At 42.2% G+C, this 16,935-nt stretch overlaps 3 protein-coding genes across 14 annotated transcripts in view; 2 read left to right on the forward strand and 1 right to left on the reverse strand.

Moving 5' to 3' along the window:
* The window catches only part of PSMG2 (proteasome assembly chaperone 2), a 17,514-nt gene extending 16,981 nt beyond the window's left edge, over window positions 1–533 (reverse strand). For all 7 annotated transcript variants that reach the window (XR_010828941.1, XR_010828942.1, XM_066991202.1 and 4 more), the window contains exon 1: window positions 394–533. Coding sequence is in view for 5 of the 7 variants with exons in the window: in XM_066991202.1 (XP_066847303.1) it covers window positions 394–450 (57 nt within the window). In the remaining 2 variants the exon portion in view is untranslated. The remainder of the gene's footprint in view (window positions 1–393) is intronic.
* On the forward strand, window positions 527–14,923 carry CEP76 (centrosomal protein 76). Of its 3 annotated transcripts, none has more exons than XM_013179503.3 (12): window positions 527–675; window positions 1,133–1,288; window positions 1,958–2,039; window positions 2,446–2,670; window positions 3,940–4,125; window positions 5,884–5,981; window positions 6,645–6,773; window positions 7,856–8,047; window positions 10,941–11,107; window positions 12,335–12,668; window positions 13,890–14,107; window positions 14,593–14,923. In XM_013179503.3, the coding sequence occupies exons 1-12, from the start codon at window positions 598–600 to the stop codon at window positions 14,729–14,731; spliced, it is 2,004 nt and encodes a 667-aa protein (XP_013034957.3). In that variant the 5' UTR covers window positions 527–597; the 3' UTR covers window positions 14,732–14,923. The 3 variants fall into 3 exon arrangements, with proteins under 3 accessions (XP_013034957.3, XP_013034956.3, XP_013034958.3); XM_013179502.3 differs by lacking the exon at window positions 527–675 and adding an exon at window positions 778–910; XM_013179504.3 differs by lacking the exon at window positions 527–675 and having other exon boundaries at window positions 1,156–1,288; window positions 1,938–2,039.
* An 863-nt stretch (window positions 14,924–15,786) lies between these two features.
* The window catches only part of SPIRE1 (spire type actin nucleation factor 1), a 140,932-nt gene continuing 139,783 nt past the window's right edge, over window positions 15,787–16,935 (forward strand). The window contains exon 1 of one of the 4 annotated variants that reach the window (XM_066991192.1): window positions 15,787–16,392. In XM_066991192.1, the coding sequence (XP_066847293.1) occupies window positions 16,044–16,392 (349 nt within the window). In that variant the 5' untranslated portion in view covers window positions 15,787–16,043. The remainder of the gene's footprint in view (window positions 16,393–16,935) is intronic. The other 3 variants (XM_066991193.1, XM_066991194.1, XM_066991195.1) reach the window with 3 other exon arrangements.

A 16,935-nucleotide genomic window follows, 5' to 3' on the forward strand; every position in this document is an offset into this window, starting at 1 on the left:
TAAATACAGAACAAATGAGGATTTTTTTTCCACATAAAATGTAAATACAGCAACTAAATGAAAAAAAAAAAAACATTTTTTTTTATTCCAGTGCCGACCCCACAGGTCCTGCCAATATTGCGAAACTACACGTGCCATTTTAACCTGGGAGGGAGAGCACGTAACTATAGCCCAGCAAGCACCGCCGAGGCCGTCAGGAACAAAACCCGGGGGAGGCTGAGGAGGGGAGGAATCGACGGAACCGGAAGGCAACGCGCGGAGCCCTGCCGGGGGGAGCCGTGCCGGGGGGAGCTGTGCCGAGGGCCGCGGCCGGTTCCCCTCAGCGGCGCCCGGGGGGGAGCCTCACGGGGGGGGGGCAGCAGCAGCAGCAGCAGCAGCAGCGGCGGCGCTTACCATGAGCAGCGTGAAGCCCTGGAGGTCGGGGCCGCCGCCCTCGCACGGGACGAACATGCCGGCCGGGCGCTGAGGGAGCCGCGCCGAGCCGCCTCAGCGGGGCGGTAACGGCCGCTAACGGCCCGCCTCGCGCCGCGACCGTTGGCGGGCGGCTGGGGGCGGGGCCTGGCGCGCGGCTTCACCCCCCCCCGCCCCCCTCCCGTCATGGCGGCCGCCGCCATGTCGCTGCCCCCCGAGCGAGCCTCGGAGCTGCGGGAGCTCATCCAGCGGCAGCTCGTCAAGGTGCGTGCGAGAAGAGGTCTTGCCCCTGTGCCTTCCCTTCCAGCATATATACTGCTGCACTTTTACCCTTAAAAATTTAAGACCCGATTATCCGCAGTGTTGAATTTTGGGAGAGGCGAACAGCGGGCATCTTGTAATTAACAGGTTTACAGACCTAATTAATAGGTTTACAGAGCTCTTTCCGAGTAGGGATGCTTAAGGAAGCTGTCAAAGGCAGCAAACCTGCTCAGGTTTGGTAGGCTCTTGATTTTTTTTTACTTCATAGAGCTGCTTCGCTGAGAGTGTGTGACTTCTCTGACTAGTTCCTGCTAAATTAAAAGACTTTTAACTGTGTGTAAAAAGGAGTAATCTTCTTGGAGTAGTCATTTCCACGTTCCTGCACTCTTGTAGAGTGCCTCTTTAGTCATAACTGCTATAAAGGGCTTACAGTTGTAGCATATCATGAATTTTCTTTCAGATGGATGTCCATGGCAGGATCAGAGAAGTTCTTGCTGAGACTATACGTGAGGAGCTAGCACCTGAGCATCAACAGTTGTCCACAGAAGATCTGATAAAAGCCTTAAGGCAACGAGGAATTGTTGATGATGTTATGAAGGAACTTAAATTTGTAACTGTAAGTAGCTGTTGAGGAGGGATAAAATTTTTGCTTATTCTTCTCACTGATGTGGTGTGTTGACAAAGTTATAACTCACTAGAATCATAGAATCACAGAATGGTTTGCGTAGGAAGGAACATTAAAGATCACCAGATTCCAGCCCCCCTGCCATGGGCAGGGACACCTCCCACCAGAGCAGGCTGCCCAAAGCCCCATCCAGCCTGGCCTTGAGCACCTCCAGGGATGGGGCATCCACAGCTTCTCTGGGCAGCCTGTGCCAGGGTCTCAGCGTCCTCTGAGTGAATAATTTATTCCAAATGTCTTATCTAGATCTCTCTTAGCTTAAAGCTGTTCACCTTTGTCCAATCCCTATGCTCCTTGACAAAGACTCCCTCCATCTTTCCTGTAGGCCCCCTTTAGATGCTGGAATTCATTTCTAAAGCTTCCTAAGGATTTAGTGGTTTGTGATGTTTTGAGAGCAGAGCAGCATAATGTGTGTACTAAAGTAGATGTAATGATGATACTATATTGAAAGTATTTGTTCAGTTTTAAGTCTCACGTACTAGAAGGGAGCATACACAAGGAATGATGTTCATTTGAAGTAGAGGATTCTTTAAATTTTAGAAGACTGGGAAGAGTGCTGTTGCCTTACTTGACACCTTAAAAGTGTCTTAATTGTGGTTCCAGGATATGAATGAAAAGGAGAGGACTTCTGCTTCAAAACCATCAACACATTTTGTTGCTAGAGAACCACCAGTTCTGAAAAAAAGTATGTTACTTGTTTATTCTTTGTTTTTTGTTGTGGTTTTTTTGGATCATAGATCATAGTCTAGAAAGAAATTTGAAGTGTATGATTACTGAATTTGGAATTAGTAATCCAATATGGACTGGATTCATTTAAACCCTGCAAACTGTGGAGAAATAAATGTCTTTCCTGCTTATCTAAAAGATATTGGTTCGCGTAAGCTGCAGATATTAGTGTCACTTAAAGCTTGACTTGTAAGAGTTTCACTTATTTTGCATTAAGATAGGTTCTGTGTATTTTAAAATCACTTTCTTCTAAGGACTTGTGAAAAAATTTCACATTTCTATTCTCCTGTTAGGTAGCTGATATTTAACATGCTTCCTAAGGCCTGTTTTTGTAGTCTCTTTATTTTTGTTGCTACGCTTTACAGCTAACATTGACCCAACACGAAGGTATCTTTACCTTCAGGTTCTGGGTGGGAAAGCTTTTCTGGAACATCTTCAGGAACCAGATCCTCTGCCTGGCCAAATCTGTTCTACTTTCACTCTGTGTTTACATTTCCGAAATCAGCGCTTCCGTTCTAAACCCGTTCCCTGCGCCTGTGAGCCAGACTTTAATGATGGCTTTTTACTTGAAGTACACAAGGATAGCCTAGGTAAGGACCTGATACTGTGGTGTTTTTTTTTTTCCTTTCCCTGGCTTTATAGTTATTCTGAATTATATTTGATATTATTTGGTGTTTTTTTCCCTATTTCTTAATCATGTTTTCCTAGGGAAATTGATAACTGTATTAGGTTTTGCCACTTCTAGATCTTTCTCTATTCTTACTACTTTTCCACTCTAAAGTTGGTCTCATTTAAAAGTCACTTTATCCAGAATTGACAGTGAGATAGTAATCTTAAGGATGGTAAGAGATGCTAAAATGGCTGTGATTTTCACAAGCTTTGTGCTGACAAGTGAAGAAGGGGGCAGCATCTCCCTGGAGGTACTTCAGAAGCCTCCTGGACGTGGTCCTGGGCAACCTGCTTTAGGTGGCCCTGCTTCAGCAGAGGAGTTGGACCAGATGACCTCCAGAGGTCCCTTCCACCATCAACCCTTCTGTGAAGAGAGATGTAAATTTGTCACCATATGGAAGGAAAAACTTTATTGTACATTCAGTTCGCCTACCAGGCGGCAGACATCTGCACAATAGGCAGTCATCTGCAGCCTGCTTTACCTGTGCTGTTGGTAGCCAGGGAACATGGTGGGAGTTAAATGTTAAGGGAAGACTTCTGGAATAAATAGGGAAGACTTAAGGTAGTGGGATAAAGGAAGAGCATGTTGATGCTGTCCGAATCCTATAGAAATTCAGGGTGGCTCATGGAATATCAGGGAGCAGAGAGAGAAAGCTGGAGTTTGTGCAGTTGGACATGGGGGATGGAGTGAATATACCACAAATTCAGGGAAAACCAGGCTTTGTTAATTCTGCTGCACAGAAAGCGATTTACAGCATAGGGTCATGCCCACCTACAGAGGAAGTCGTTTCCTAAATACTGATGTATAGTAAATAGACATGAAGTTATTAAGAGAGTATTTGCAATTGCTTTTACTTAGTGGTACTTTCAGAATAATATCTTTTATTTTCTTAAATGTTAATCCCATTTTTAATTTGTTGTACAACTGAACCATTTACATTAGGGTAGTCAAATATAGTAATCTTTTTATCCCCTCTCTAAATTGATTGTAGTCTTTCTGTAGCTCCATCCTAATCTGAGTTTAAGATAGGATTGTTGTTTATGCTTCTAGATGCAAGGTTTTCTTAAAATGCAATGTTAATGCATATGCAATATATTTAACAAATATAAATGCCTATCTTTCTCTTAATTTTAAGGAGGACTTGGGGTAATAATATGCTGGCTGTTTTATCTTGGTTTAATAATGGCAGGTGACGGAAGTAAAATGGTGGATGCAACCACCATGTTATCTATATGTGATCCAGTGCACTTGGTTCTGATCAAAACAGACACGTTTGGTGAGACTACCCTAGTAGCATCCTATTTCTTGGAGTGGCGATCTGTCCTAGCTGCAGAGAACGGCATAACTAACATTGCTGTTGAGCTCCTGGGTGTAGGTAAGAATAAATAATAGTCATATAATGATGACTTAAAATGTCATGTACTAAATTTGCTTATAGGCTTAAAGCAGGATTTATGATGTACTTTAATCTTAGTTCAACTGGGAAATTACCGTAAGGTATCCTTAGGAAATGTTTATGTAGGAGACTAATGGTCAGATTCTTGTGTTATGAAAACATTAAAAATGAGTGTTCCAGGTCCTATGTAATCATGGCCCTCATGTCTGGGAATTCCCACTATGGGTTTTCTGCAGAATCTGGCTAAATTATCAAAACAAACAAACATAAATCAACCAATGCATCTCCAGGAATCTGTCAGGCCGATGCACCGAAGAGTAAAGTCTAGCTTGTGTCCTGTTCTTAGCAAACTAGCAATTGCTAGAGAAAGTAATCTCTGCTGTGCTGCCTCGTAGTCGCATAGCTGGAAGGACATTTTCTGATAGAAGGGATAAACAGCCTTGTTTAGGTGCTTAGCTATCAGTATACACCTCTATCTTTGTGTGTCACTTGTCACCACTCCTTGTTCCAGGTGTTTCATCCTAATTATTTAGGATAATACAACTTAATGGATAAAGGCTAAATCCAGTACTCAGTGTATCATGACTTCCTACGCAGGTTATCCCAGAACTTGGTCAAGTTACAGCTGAGTCATTTGAGTATTCATTATCACAGTTTCTCTACTAGTTAGTTAAGCTAGGCTCTTGCTAGTTTCAAGAGAGGAAACTCTATCTTCAAAATATTTTGAAAATAGGATATACTGTGTAAGTCATGCTTAACTCTTACCACCTTTGCCTGCTTTTTGAATGATTTAGTGCACAGGTTTATCCAGTGAACATAAATCTATTTATGTTCATTGATATGCTTGTTAGCATTATTTTATTCTGAAAATGCAAACTTGACTAAGCAATATGGGTTTGGTTAGACTCTCAGGTAGACAGTTTTTTAATTTATAACAAATAACCTTTGAAATGTATGAAAATAACTTGTTTGTTTCTTGTATGGGTGATGGGAGGAATTCTAACCTACTTCTCATTAACTTTTTTCCTAAGTAATAAAGTACAAATCCAGTTAATCAAGTGCTTTTTATCCTCTTCTAAAGTCTAGTCATCGTATAAAATTCATCAAGAACATCAAACCATGCTGGCAACTCAGATAAATAGACAAACCACTGGATGAGGTTTCTGTTGCTCATAGTGCATCTAATCCTATATCTCTCTTGTAATTTATTTCTTCTCGCTGTTACGGAGTCCAAAACTTTAAGCATTATGCATTATTAATATTTTAAACATGATTATTTGTATGGCATTCTGGCTCCTTCATAATAAACCGTATCTTGAGTGAAATTAAATTAACCCTATTCTAACTACTTAAATTTGAGCTACCTGTGTTGTCAGTAGGAGTAGGCACTCTTACAGTGTGGCTCTTCTAATCAATTTTAGATGCCTCAGAATAGATGCTTTATTCTAGACACTTCGAGAACACCATTCACCACACTGTATGTCCCGATACTGGCTGCAAAGAGAGCCACGGATAATTATCTCGGATCTAGGTGTCTGCTTCTTTGGCCATGTAACCCTTTCTTTCAGTCTTATTTGAGTTTAAGCTATGAAAGAAGATGCTTATGTTTTGTGTATTTAAATAAGTTTAGTTGTTTTTGTGATTATATAATTAAAACAGTTATTTGTTCCTGCCTCACTGATGTGTCTGAGTAAAAGGAATTTGAAAGGACTGATTGAAATGTATTTTGGTTCGAAGGTACAGAATCAAAGGTTTCTGTTGGTGTTTTGAACATCAGACTTGAAATGTATCCTCAACTTAGTAAGACGCTGTCTCCAGAAATAACTAATACTCAAGTAAGTAATTTTTGGGAGGGCTGACCTATTCTTTTAGGGGGGGGGCAAAAAGCTCAGTATAAAATTACTCGTGGGTGCTGGGGACTGTGGGTTTTTGAATGTTCAATAGTAATTTTTTTCCACTCAATTTAAATATAATTGCCTTTTTAAAACTATTTTCTTTATACTGATCATTACTTTATTTGAAATATAGTTTTCTAATTATCTGTATCAAGGCTTCAAGAAGAGAAATGAGGATGAAATACTTAAGTTTCTTCAGACAGTATATGTTTCCTTGCTCTCTTTTTCCATTTGAAAAAATAATTTCCACAGTCAGCTATTCTGCTTGAAAAGCCAGTAAATGGTGGCCTGAAGGCGCATGCAGATACTATTCCACGCTTCACAAGCTGAGTAATCCTTCTGTACAGACATGTATCACTGAAGATGAACACTACTTCAGTCAAGCTTGAGCCTACAAACAAGAAATGTAAATTGAGGTTTTCACTCATTGGATTTTCATTTAAAAATACTATTCTTTTGCATTGGTGTGGCATGCAATGTAAATATTAAGCTGTATTTTACATAAGACAGGATTTGGTGTTAATACACTTATTGATTACATTTTTGTTCTTGTTTGGAATTAGTATGTGTGTCGTTTTGTTATGGTTATTTTCTTACCTGCAGTTTACTTTGGAACGTCAGAAGACAGCAGAAAAAGAACGATTGTTTCTTGTATATGCTAAACAGTGGTGGAGAGAATACCTTCAGATTAGGCCTACACACAACACGAGGCTAGTAAAGATTTTTGCACAGGTTTGTAAATTTTGCAAATATGCTTACCTGTTCATTATCTCTTTATTCTTACATTTTTAAAGTGTATGTATGTAGAATCTGTATAGACTTATGATGTGGTTATGTTCCAGTCAGGGCTACATGTGGTTTAGCATGCTGAAAATGAAATTTGTAAGGATTAAACTTGTGTGTGTTTACGGAAGCTTAGTACCATGATGCAGAAAGAAAGGGTCCTCCAGGCACCCTGATGCAGGAGGTAATAAAGCCTCTTTAGTCTTTTCCTGAATAACCACAAATGTCAAAGGCTTAAGACAATAAAGACAGTAAGTCTTTAAGTCAGTAAAGACAATAAATGAAAGAGAGAAAGAAATGGGGAGGGCAATCACCTCCTCTTACCAGCAGACTGATGACCAGCCAGTCTTCAAGTAACAGTGGGAACACAAATGAGATTCACAGAATTGTGTGATAACTCAGTTATTACCCACTTTTTACGTGTAATGCAGAAGCATGTATTACGTGCTTTTTTTTTTTTTGCTTGGTGACAATGTGAAAATTGACAGCAGATACAGCACGAACTGTTCTTCTTCCCTGTCTAGAATATCCTACCAGTGACAGAGCCAGTAGAAAAATCTAGCTGTAATGTGTCTCTGAACTAATTTCATTAATGGTCTCGTGTCTTAATTCTAGAAGAATTTTTCTGTCTCATTATTTTTGAATTACAATTATTTGGGAGAGAATAAATTCCATGGCAGAAAAAACAGTCTAAGATCTATCTCTTGTGATATTTGCATTGCTGGCAAGTAACTGTACTTTATATTTACATCACTTGCACCCCTCCCCTCTCTTCTATTATTCCCCCATGAGTTTTTCTTGCTTGCACCCTTCCCCTTCTCTTCCCCAGCCCTGCTGCAGGGGAATGAGGGAGCGACTGGGTGGGGGCTCACAGCCGCTGGTGGGGCTGGGAACACCACACCCTTGTTTGGAAGGTGATGCTGCTACTGAACACACCTGGTACAGCCAGAATGGGAGGTGTCACTTCCGTGAAGAGAAACAGGAGGCACTTCAGGAAGTTTTGACAGTGCTGTTTGTTTTTATATGTTAAGGATGAAAATGGAGTAAACCGTCCAGTGTGTTCGTATATCAGACCGCTTCGAGCAGGCCGCCTGCTAGACACACCTAGGCAAGCAGCAAGGTTTGTCAGTGTCCTGGGTTATGAAAGAGCTCCTGTCATTGGAGGAGGTGGTGGCAAACAGGAACAGTGGTGCACCCTTCTTGCTTTCATCTGTAGAAACAAGGTATGTGCAAATAGGCCATGTATGACACCTTGTCATTGGTATGCTCTGACTGAGGTTAGTCATTTAAAACAGGCTGTGAAAGGTGGATTCGATCCATTTCAGAGAATCCCCAGTTGCAAATAGCTTATTTAAGATATCTTTAAAGAGACACAGGTGTTAAGTAGTAGATGAGCAGGCTCTGGAACAGGCTTGCTTTCTCTACTGCTATTGTTGGGGTCCATTTCCCAATACATTTTTCGAGTCTGTTGGACAATGAGATTGCTACATTGGCTCTAAGATCCTATATGGTTATGCAGTGAATTGATGCTAGTGTGTAGGCCACTATTTTGCTTCCTGGATTAGCCTAGAATTATTGGAAAAGTCTGTTTTGAAAAACACGTTTTGTATATATAAGTGCTAAAACATATTGACGGTAAGTCTTTGTATTCAGTTTTTGCAAGACAAGGTTTTTCACTAAGTTTCTGCCTAGTCCAATGTTTGTATCACATGACTCATAAATGAAATAAATTGTGACTCATTCTGGATTATAATTCTCATGTATTAATACAAGCAATACGGCTCCCTTTTAATAGCTCTTTCGAGTGATTGCTGCTTTTCATTGCTACTGAGAAACTTCTGCATTCAAAAACTGTCTCACTGATGTATTTATAATTAAAAAGATCCGCTGTTCTTGGCAGCAGGAGCTATACCTCATTTTTTAGACCAGTCTCAAAGACCACGCAGAAAAGGCACTAGCTATTGTCTCTGAGTATAGCTTTAGATGAGATATAAGAAAGAAATTCTTCCCTCAGAGGGTGGTGAGGCCCTGGCACAGGCTGCCCAGAGAAGCTGTGGATGCCCCATCCCTGGAGGTGCTCAAGGCCAGGCTGGCTGGGGCTTTGAGCAACCTGCTCTGTTGGGAGGTGTCCCTGCCCATGGCAGGGGGGCTGGAAGCAGGTGATCTTTAAGGTCCCTTCCTACCCAAACCATCCTATGACTAAAATACTGTATCACACATAGGTACCGGCCATGTAAAGGCAAGCTCTGAGCTACCCGCTGGCTTTCAGATGAAAGTGATGATAGTGACTTTTGAGTTTGAGGACTGTTGTGCTTGGAGGTACAGAGAAAGGGTTTTCTCCAAGGCAGTGTAGTGGAAAGCTCTGCAGAAAATAGCAGAATTTAGCTCCTGAGACACCAGGTGGACCGTTATCACTCTTCTTACGAAAAACAGTGTGGCGTTATATTGTGTTTTAACCCTGGTAGTGAGCTAAGCAGCACACAGCTTCTCACCCACTCTCCCTGGGTGGGATAGGAGAGAGAATTGGAAAGGTAAGAAAGAACTCGTGGGTCAAGGTAAAGGCAGTTTAATAAGTAAAGCAAATGCTGCATGCACAAGCAAAGCAGAGCATGGAGTTTGTTCACTGCTTCCCACCGGCAGGCAGGTGTTCAGCCACTCCCAGCCAAGCAGGGCTCGTCACGCATAATGATTTCTTGGGAAGACAAACGCCATCAGTCCCGGTGTCCTCCCCTTCCTCCTCCTTTACCCCAGCTGTTACTGCTGAGCATGGCCCCACACGGTGTGGGACGTCCCCTGGGCCAGCCGTCCTGGCTGTGTCCCCCCCAGCTCCTGGTGCACCCCCAGCCTGGTCGCTGGCAGGACATGACAAGCAGGAAGGTCCTTGGCTCTGTGCAAGCACTGCTCTGCAGCAGCTGAAACATCCCTGTGTTATCACCACTGTTTTCATCAAAAATACAAAACACAGCGTTGTGTGAGCCTCTACGAACAAAATTAACTCTATCCCAGCCAAAACCATGACACATTATTAAATTAACGCAGGTTCAACAAAAACTTGGTTTAAATCTACTTATTCGGATATTTGCTTTGTACATTATGATAGGGGAAGATTGTGCTATTTATGTAATGAATGCTGTGCTTTGTGTTATAAAGGCTTTGTTGCATGAGGAATCTTTCTTTTACAGCTAACAGTTGTGAAGAACATAAGAGGAAAAAATATTAGACATTTAAAATTGGTAGCAATAAATTTATGAAGAAAAATTCTGGTTGGAAGGAAATGCAGCTGAAGTGACTTTCAGCTTTTCTATAGTCACGTCTGTGGGAGATCTTAAATTAAAAAAGTAAAGTAAAATTACAGTAGATCTATATTTTATTCAGTGACCATATTTCCTAACTATGAAAATACTGTATAATTTCTGATACTGTCTTGGGTATTTGCTTTATATACATTTTTGCTTTTAATTAGAACATTGGTCTGTGAAGACAAAACTAAGAGGTTCTGGTTTTGTTTTACTTGAAGGTATCCTTGTAAGAGATGTTTTCCAGTGTTAGTCATACACTGTACTTGAATCTAAAATAAAAATAGTTGCAGTGAAACTACTTAAAATGATTTATTCTGTTACAGAAAGCTAAAACTTTACCACAAGAAAGAATTCTTTAGTTATCAAAGAAGCTAACCAACTACTGGTATGGGATAACAAGATTTTTTGTAAAATTAGCCTGGAGATTTCAGTATAGTTTGTACTGGTTAGTTTTCCCATTATACAGTTAGCAGAATTAAACTAGTTCATGATTTTGGCCATCTTTGCTTCTCTTGCCTAAAAGAATGAGGAAGGTATTGAAATTGTAGATGTTATTTCTAGCTTTAACATGCTGTGTAGTGATTTTGCAGAGTATCGAAAGCACAGCATACAACTTGCTTTACTTTGTGCCTAAAAGTACCTTTTTTTAAAAAAAAAAAATAAAATAAAATCCTGACTTTTTGATACATGTTTTACGTAAATAGGAGGGAAACGTGACTTCCTAAATAACAGTTGGAGAAATATAATTGGTTTTCTTTCTTTAATAGTTTTAGCTGTGCCTGATACTCAAGCCAACTTACAAATGCTTACTGTCTAGGGTGACTGTGAAGATCATGCTAACCTTCTGTGCAGCCTTCTTCTTGGATATGGATTGGAAGCCTTTGTGTGCGTGGGAACAAAAGCAAAAGGAGTCCCCCACACTTGGGTAATGACTTGTGGAACCGACGGAACGATTACCTTTTGGGAGAGCTTAACGGGGCACAGGTGAGTTAAGAGAATGTAAGAAAACTGAACAAGGTGTATTGAGATCTGTGTAGTTCTTTGGATTTATTTATTTTTTTAGTCTCTACATCCTGTCATGTAACTAAGTATGTGAGTGTCTAGGAGGCTTTTGTCTTCAAATTTGTGTTCTGCGTTCTGCTGCTGTTTGAAGAGTAACTGGTTCAGTGTGAGGTGAAGTATTTCATCAGTTTGTAATATACTTTTCAGTAGTTCAGCTGTTTTGTGTCTTAGGGCAGCTGATTGTCTTCATTTATGAAGAAGGAGATGAAATCTGATATGATTGATTAGGAGCCCCTATGTGGTTTTTTTTAATCTTAGTTCATTTGTGAAATTAGTGTTGCACTACTTTGTTCCCCTGCAGAAATCTCTGTGCAAGAAATCTCTGAAATTCTCACTTGAGTCATTTTAGAAGGGCACATTGTTGTTCTGTATTCTAAAGCTTCTGGTACCCGTTTATTAAAAATTCTTTCCCTTTTTGTCATTCTGCATGCCCTGTTGCTCAAGGGCATGGAGTGGTACTCAGTCCCAATTTTTATATCAAAATTTGAAAAAAAAAAAAAAAAGCTCAGAACTTCAATGATAAGAACTTCCTGTTTACAGATGACACTCAGCACTATAATCCATGCCATTATACTTCTTAGTGCTGTTTGAAACAAGAGATACCTTTGGAAACATAATTTTTGCAATATATAGCTTGAAGTTGCGTTGTTAGAAGTACAGTGGGACCACAGACTTGAATGTAAAACTTTTGGCTTTGTGAAAGGAGCTGGTTCATAACCAGTGTTGAAAATAAGCAGTTATGTTTTGCCAGTGATTATGTATGTTATGATTAGCAGCAGTGTGGAAGCTGTATGGGCATGTTTTTATAGTTGCAAAATTTAATTGTTATTCAGTATCTGCTTGATTAATCAGCTTATTTTCCTACATATAAAGAGGAAAAGTAATGTATTATTGCATTGTATGCTACGCCTCCAAAAACGTGTAATTACTTTTCTGTATTAGAATTAATTATTAGAATAAATTATTATTCTTGATTTGAATGCTATTTTGGGGAGGAAATTTTATTAACAAACTTGAGTTATATTTTAAAAAGGAGAAATGACTTATTTCTGTCTCATCTACATATTTTTACCTTGACATGAAATAAGGTGCATTAATAAAAACGTGAAATAAGGTGCATTAATAAAAAAACTGAATGTTTTTGATCAGGTATATCCACAGGCCTATCAACCCTGACGACCCTCCGCTAGTTGAACAACCCAAGCCCTTGTATCCCTATCGCACAATAGGTTGCGTCTTCAACCATCAGACGTTCTTCGGAAATTGTCAGCCCACTGATGCTGTGGAAGTCTGCGTGTTTGACCTGCACGACGAGTCTAAATGGAAGCCCATGAGTGGAGAAGCAATAAAATCTGTGTGTTCTCCTGGAGCAGCGTCTTCAGTTCCCCCTTTTCCTCCTCTGTGTGCTTCTGCAATAGATGCTGCAGTAACAAGCAACGAGATAGAATTGCAGCTGAGATTACTGGTCTCGGAACACAGGAAGGTAATCTTGTTTAAAAACTGTCACTGATCTGCTGAGGTAGTAAAGGTGCATGTTTTTGTTGTGTGCTTGTTTTGCATAGCTGTTTGTTAGTTTGCATAGTTGTGCCTTTGCAATGCATTTTCCATCACCTGTTGCAGAAATGCAAGATGTGAAAATTAAAATAACTGAAAAACATCTGGGATGACTGTACTTGGCTAGTTCAGACATCGTACTAACTGTTTGCAGTGGCAGTGCTGCAGTTTTGTGGGCTTATTCCCCCCACCCTGCCTTTCCCTCTCTTTCCTGGTCTGTGATTTTTGGCTTACTGGCATCTGCAGACTACTTATGAGTGGTTTATAAAAGAGCCAAGAAGATAAAAATCCTGTTTGTCAGTGGGCTGAAGTATCCATCACATTTTTAATTTTTTAATTTTATACGTATATCTCTTCCATAGATAAAAGCAGGCTTTCAGTTTTCAGTCTTACTCTGAGTGCTTTACAAAATTAGCAGGTATTTTTAGAAGTTAGTTTTGTCCTTTATCAAGATTTCTACGTGACGTAATATACCAGAAATTACTCTTCCTGTGCTGGATATGAAGGAGATGGTATTTTAAATTCCTGATAGATGATGGTTTTTTTTTTTTTTCAATGTTAGCAATCTTTGCTTTTTAATCTGTTACCACATAATGCTCAACCTGAGGGTTGCAAGTAATTCTCAGAGAATGAATCTCGTGCAGTGTTGAACACTTAAATGGTAGATTTTTCTACTTATTTGCATTTGTTGGATAGTAGGAGGAAAGTGCACATGCATACATATCTGTGTTTTGGGAACTTGTGCGTTGTTTTTTTGAAGTGAATTTCCAGGAGACGTTAGGAAAACGTGAGGTGAATCTTTGTTGATCTTTCCCTTATTTCTGTTGCCTATCTTATACACCAGCACTGTAGTCTTAAATTTCTTCCAAATATACTGTAGCTAAAACATAGTTTCAACTCTGCTGGTTTTGTTTTAGTTGAGTCTGACTTAATTTCTCGATAAGTGTTTGATATTTTGTTGGTGGCGTTTGATTCTTCTGGTTTGGTGTGTGAATCAGTACCTACACCTTACTGCTTTATGGATTCACTTCCATGAACTGCAAGTTAAAGATTGGTCACGAATTTATTTGAATCTGTACATTACGTAAGGTGATTAATATCCTTAAATTCATTCTGCATGGTTGTCATCATGTTGTGACTTGCCTCGCAGGATCTTGGCCTTTCTACTGTTTGGGATGACCATCTATCCTACCTGTTGTCACCAGCGTTAGCAGCCTACGAGCTCGAACGTACCACGAGCATTTCTGCTGGAAACGAAGAGTTTCAAGATGCTGTACGAAGAGCAGTACCCGATGGTCACACATTTAAAGGGTTTCCTATCCATTTTGTATACAGAAATGCCAGGAGAGCATTTGCCACGTGTCTTCGGTAAGACTAAGTATAAATAACAACGTATATGTTAAAACCAAGTAGAAATACATAATTATGAATTGCAGGTTTTTTTGTTTGTTTTGATACTGACTTAAGTTTAAAGGAAATCAACTTCCTTTAATAAGAACTGGAAGAATAAAGAATGTATGATGCACGTAATCAATCGGGCATGGGGTACAGAGCTCTTGTGTTAAATGGATGAGTTCAGTGATGATAGACTTCTGATGGATTAAATTAAAGAATGAGTGTGTTGTTTTCACTCCCTGCATTTAATTTCTCTGCACTTGCTAAGTGATCAGCAGTGGTCTTGTTCTCCTTCGAGGCAACAGCCCTTCCGCTATAAAACAATATTATTTGTGTTGACAGACTTGGGACGCTTGTTATTTGTTAATCATGTTTCAAATAATTGCACCTGTATAACTGAAAATTTTAATAATAGCTTAGTGATATTTGTTACTCTTGTTTTTCCTTCTTTGTCGCAGGTCTCCTTTCTGTGAAGAAATAATCTGTTGCAGGGGTGACCAAGTGCGACTTGCAGTTCGTGTACGAGTGTTTACATACCCTGAATCTGCATGTGCTGTTTGGATCATGTTTGCTTGTAAATACCGCTCTGTCCTTTGAAAAACAAAATCATGCATGCCTCTTTGGATCTGCAAAATAATGTATCGGCATATCAAATTATGCAATTAAACTAATATTGTATTTTATATAGATGCCATCAATTTTGAATACTGCATTGTGTGAAATTGTATACACGATGATAATTGTATTTATAAAGAGAGTTTATTTTAATAAAAGCACCTTTAATACTTACAGGAATGTTGTATGTTTCCTTTCCACAGCGGAAATTTATTTCTGCCTATCTTGGAGCTAGCACTAGTGTCAATGTTGAGCTTCTACAGACAGTTCAGTTGGGTATAGGTAATGTTTATAATCTATGAATGTAATAATTTATAGATTTTTTTCTTTTTACCTTCAAAATTAAGATTTGAACACCAAAACATAAATAACTGTGCTGGCTTAGATAAAGTCTGTCCAACCTCGTGCCTTTTCCCTGACAATAACATGTCATGGATGATAGGTGAGGAAAAAAAACCTGCAGAGGCTCATTTCTGTAACAACTCTCCTGTTTCTGACACTCAAACTTAGCTCGCTTCTGCGGTAGTAGTTGTTCTATGTAATAACCCTCCATGATTTTGTCAGAGCCTGATACTCTCACCTGTACTTACCCACGTGTGGTTTCGGTTGTCTTAAACATGCTGGTGATTTTGCTGAGCATCTGTCAGTCCTCATGCTGTGAGAAATGGCACCCAGGCCCTGCCTCTTGCGCTTTTTACCATGACAACTGTAGCCATCTCTTTTGAGGCTAAATAAATTGAAACTATTGAATTGCTTCCACAGTTAAAACTTCAGGCAGTACGCTCGCTGCATCGATCTCCTTGTATCCAATATAATTCAAAGGGCTGGGTCGGCGCACGCTGGGTACGGCTGAATTAAAGGCCTCGGCTAAAACCACGCGAGGGGGGGAAGTCCCCGCTCCCTGCGGTTGAAGGCGAACCGCCGAAGGGGAGCCCCCTCGTGCAGCAGGGGGCACTGCGGGCGCTGCCGCGCGCTCGGGGTCCCGGGGCGGGGGGCGGCAGGGGGCGCTGCGGCGGCGGGGCGCCGGGGGCCGCCATTGCGCGGCTCGGAGCCGTTCCCCCCGCGGCGGCGGCAGCGCCGGGGCCGCTCCTCCCGCCGGCCGCCCGCTGCCCGCCCGCCTGCCTGGGCCGGGCTGTCCGGCGGCCTGGCGGCACTGGCGGGGCGGGGAGGATGAGCGCAGGGAGCAGCAGCAGCAGCACAAGGAGCAGCAGCAGCAGCAGCACAAGGAGGAGCAGCAGCAGCAGCACAAGGAGCAGCCGCAGCAGCAGCGTTGGGCGCTGAGCCGAGGCAGGGCATGGCGCTGCCGGGGGAGCGCGGCGCAGAGCCGCAGCCCGGCGCCTCCCGCCCCGCTGCCGCCGCCGACGATGAGGACGGCGGCGGAGGAGAACCAGGAGGAGGAGGAGGAGGAGGGCAACCGGAGGCGCTGTCGCTGGAGGAGATCCTGCGGCTGTACAACCAGCCCATCAACGAGGAGCAGGCGTGGGCCGTGTGCTACCAGTGCTGCGGGTGGCTGCGGGCCCGCGCCCGCCGCGGAGAGACCCCCGCGGGCAGGCCGGGGGCGGCCGCGCACCTCCGCGTCTGGAGGGACGGCGCCGTCAGCATGGAGCGGGGCGAGCCCCGGCGGCCGCCCCACAGCGCCGCAGGTGAGGGGCGAGCCCCCCCAAAAGCCCCCCCTACACCGCCTTTGTCCGCGGGACCCGGACCCTGGGAAGCCGGGCACGGCTCGGCCGGGATAGGCTGTGTAAGGGGGGATGTGGGATTTGGGGGGGTTTATCCGGGTTTGGGGGTTTAGGGGTTTTTCAACCTAAACCCAGCTGGCACAGGGATGAGGCCGGTCATCGCGCATCGATGGCGTTCCCCGCCGTCAGGCTAGCCGGATCCAGCGTCGCTGAATTTCCTGGGAAGGCAGGAATTTGGGGGTTTTCAGGCGGTGTGGAGCAGAGCGCTGTGGTGAATTCACCAAGTGGGGTTAATGGTCCCCCGGCAGCTGGGACGTGGATGTTGCACGGCGTGTCACCGGCTGGTGAAGGCTGTCAGCGGGGCGCCTGCCTGGAGATGCGCGCTGAGCCGGCTTGGGGCCGGCGGTACATGCAAATACCAAAAAATAATAAAAAATAAATGGAAGGGGGGCTCTAACTTTCTCCCACAGCTTCAGTGAGTGGAATAACCATTGCCACTTGAATACG

This window comes from Anser cygnoides, chromosome 2 (assembly GCF_040182565.1).
Source record: "Anser cygnoides isolate HZ-2024a breed goose chromosome 2, Taihu_goose_T2T_genome, whole genome shotgun sequence".
Taxonomy (NCBI): Eukaryota; Metazoa; Chordata; class Aves; order Anseriformes; family Anatidae; genus Anser; species Anser cygnoides.

Bases quoted from the DNA above. Each gene is read 5' to 3' on its own strand.
- CEP76 (XM_013179503.3), top strand. From the start codon at position 598: ATGGCGGCCGCCGCCATGTCGCTGCCCCCCGAGCGAGCCTCGGAGCTG. The intron at 6,774-7,855 runs GTTTGTAAATTT...TTATATGTTAAG, and splicing joins TAGTAAAGATTTTTGCACAG to GATGAAAATGGAGTAAACCG. The intron at 11,108-12,334 runs GTGAGTTAAGAG...GTTTTTGATCAG, and splicing joins GAGAGCTTAACGGGGCACAG to GTATATCCACAGGCCTATCA.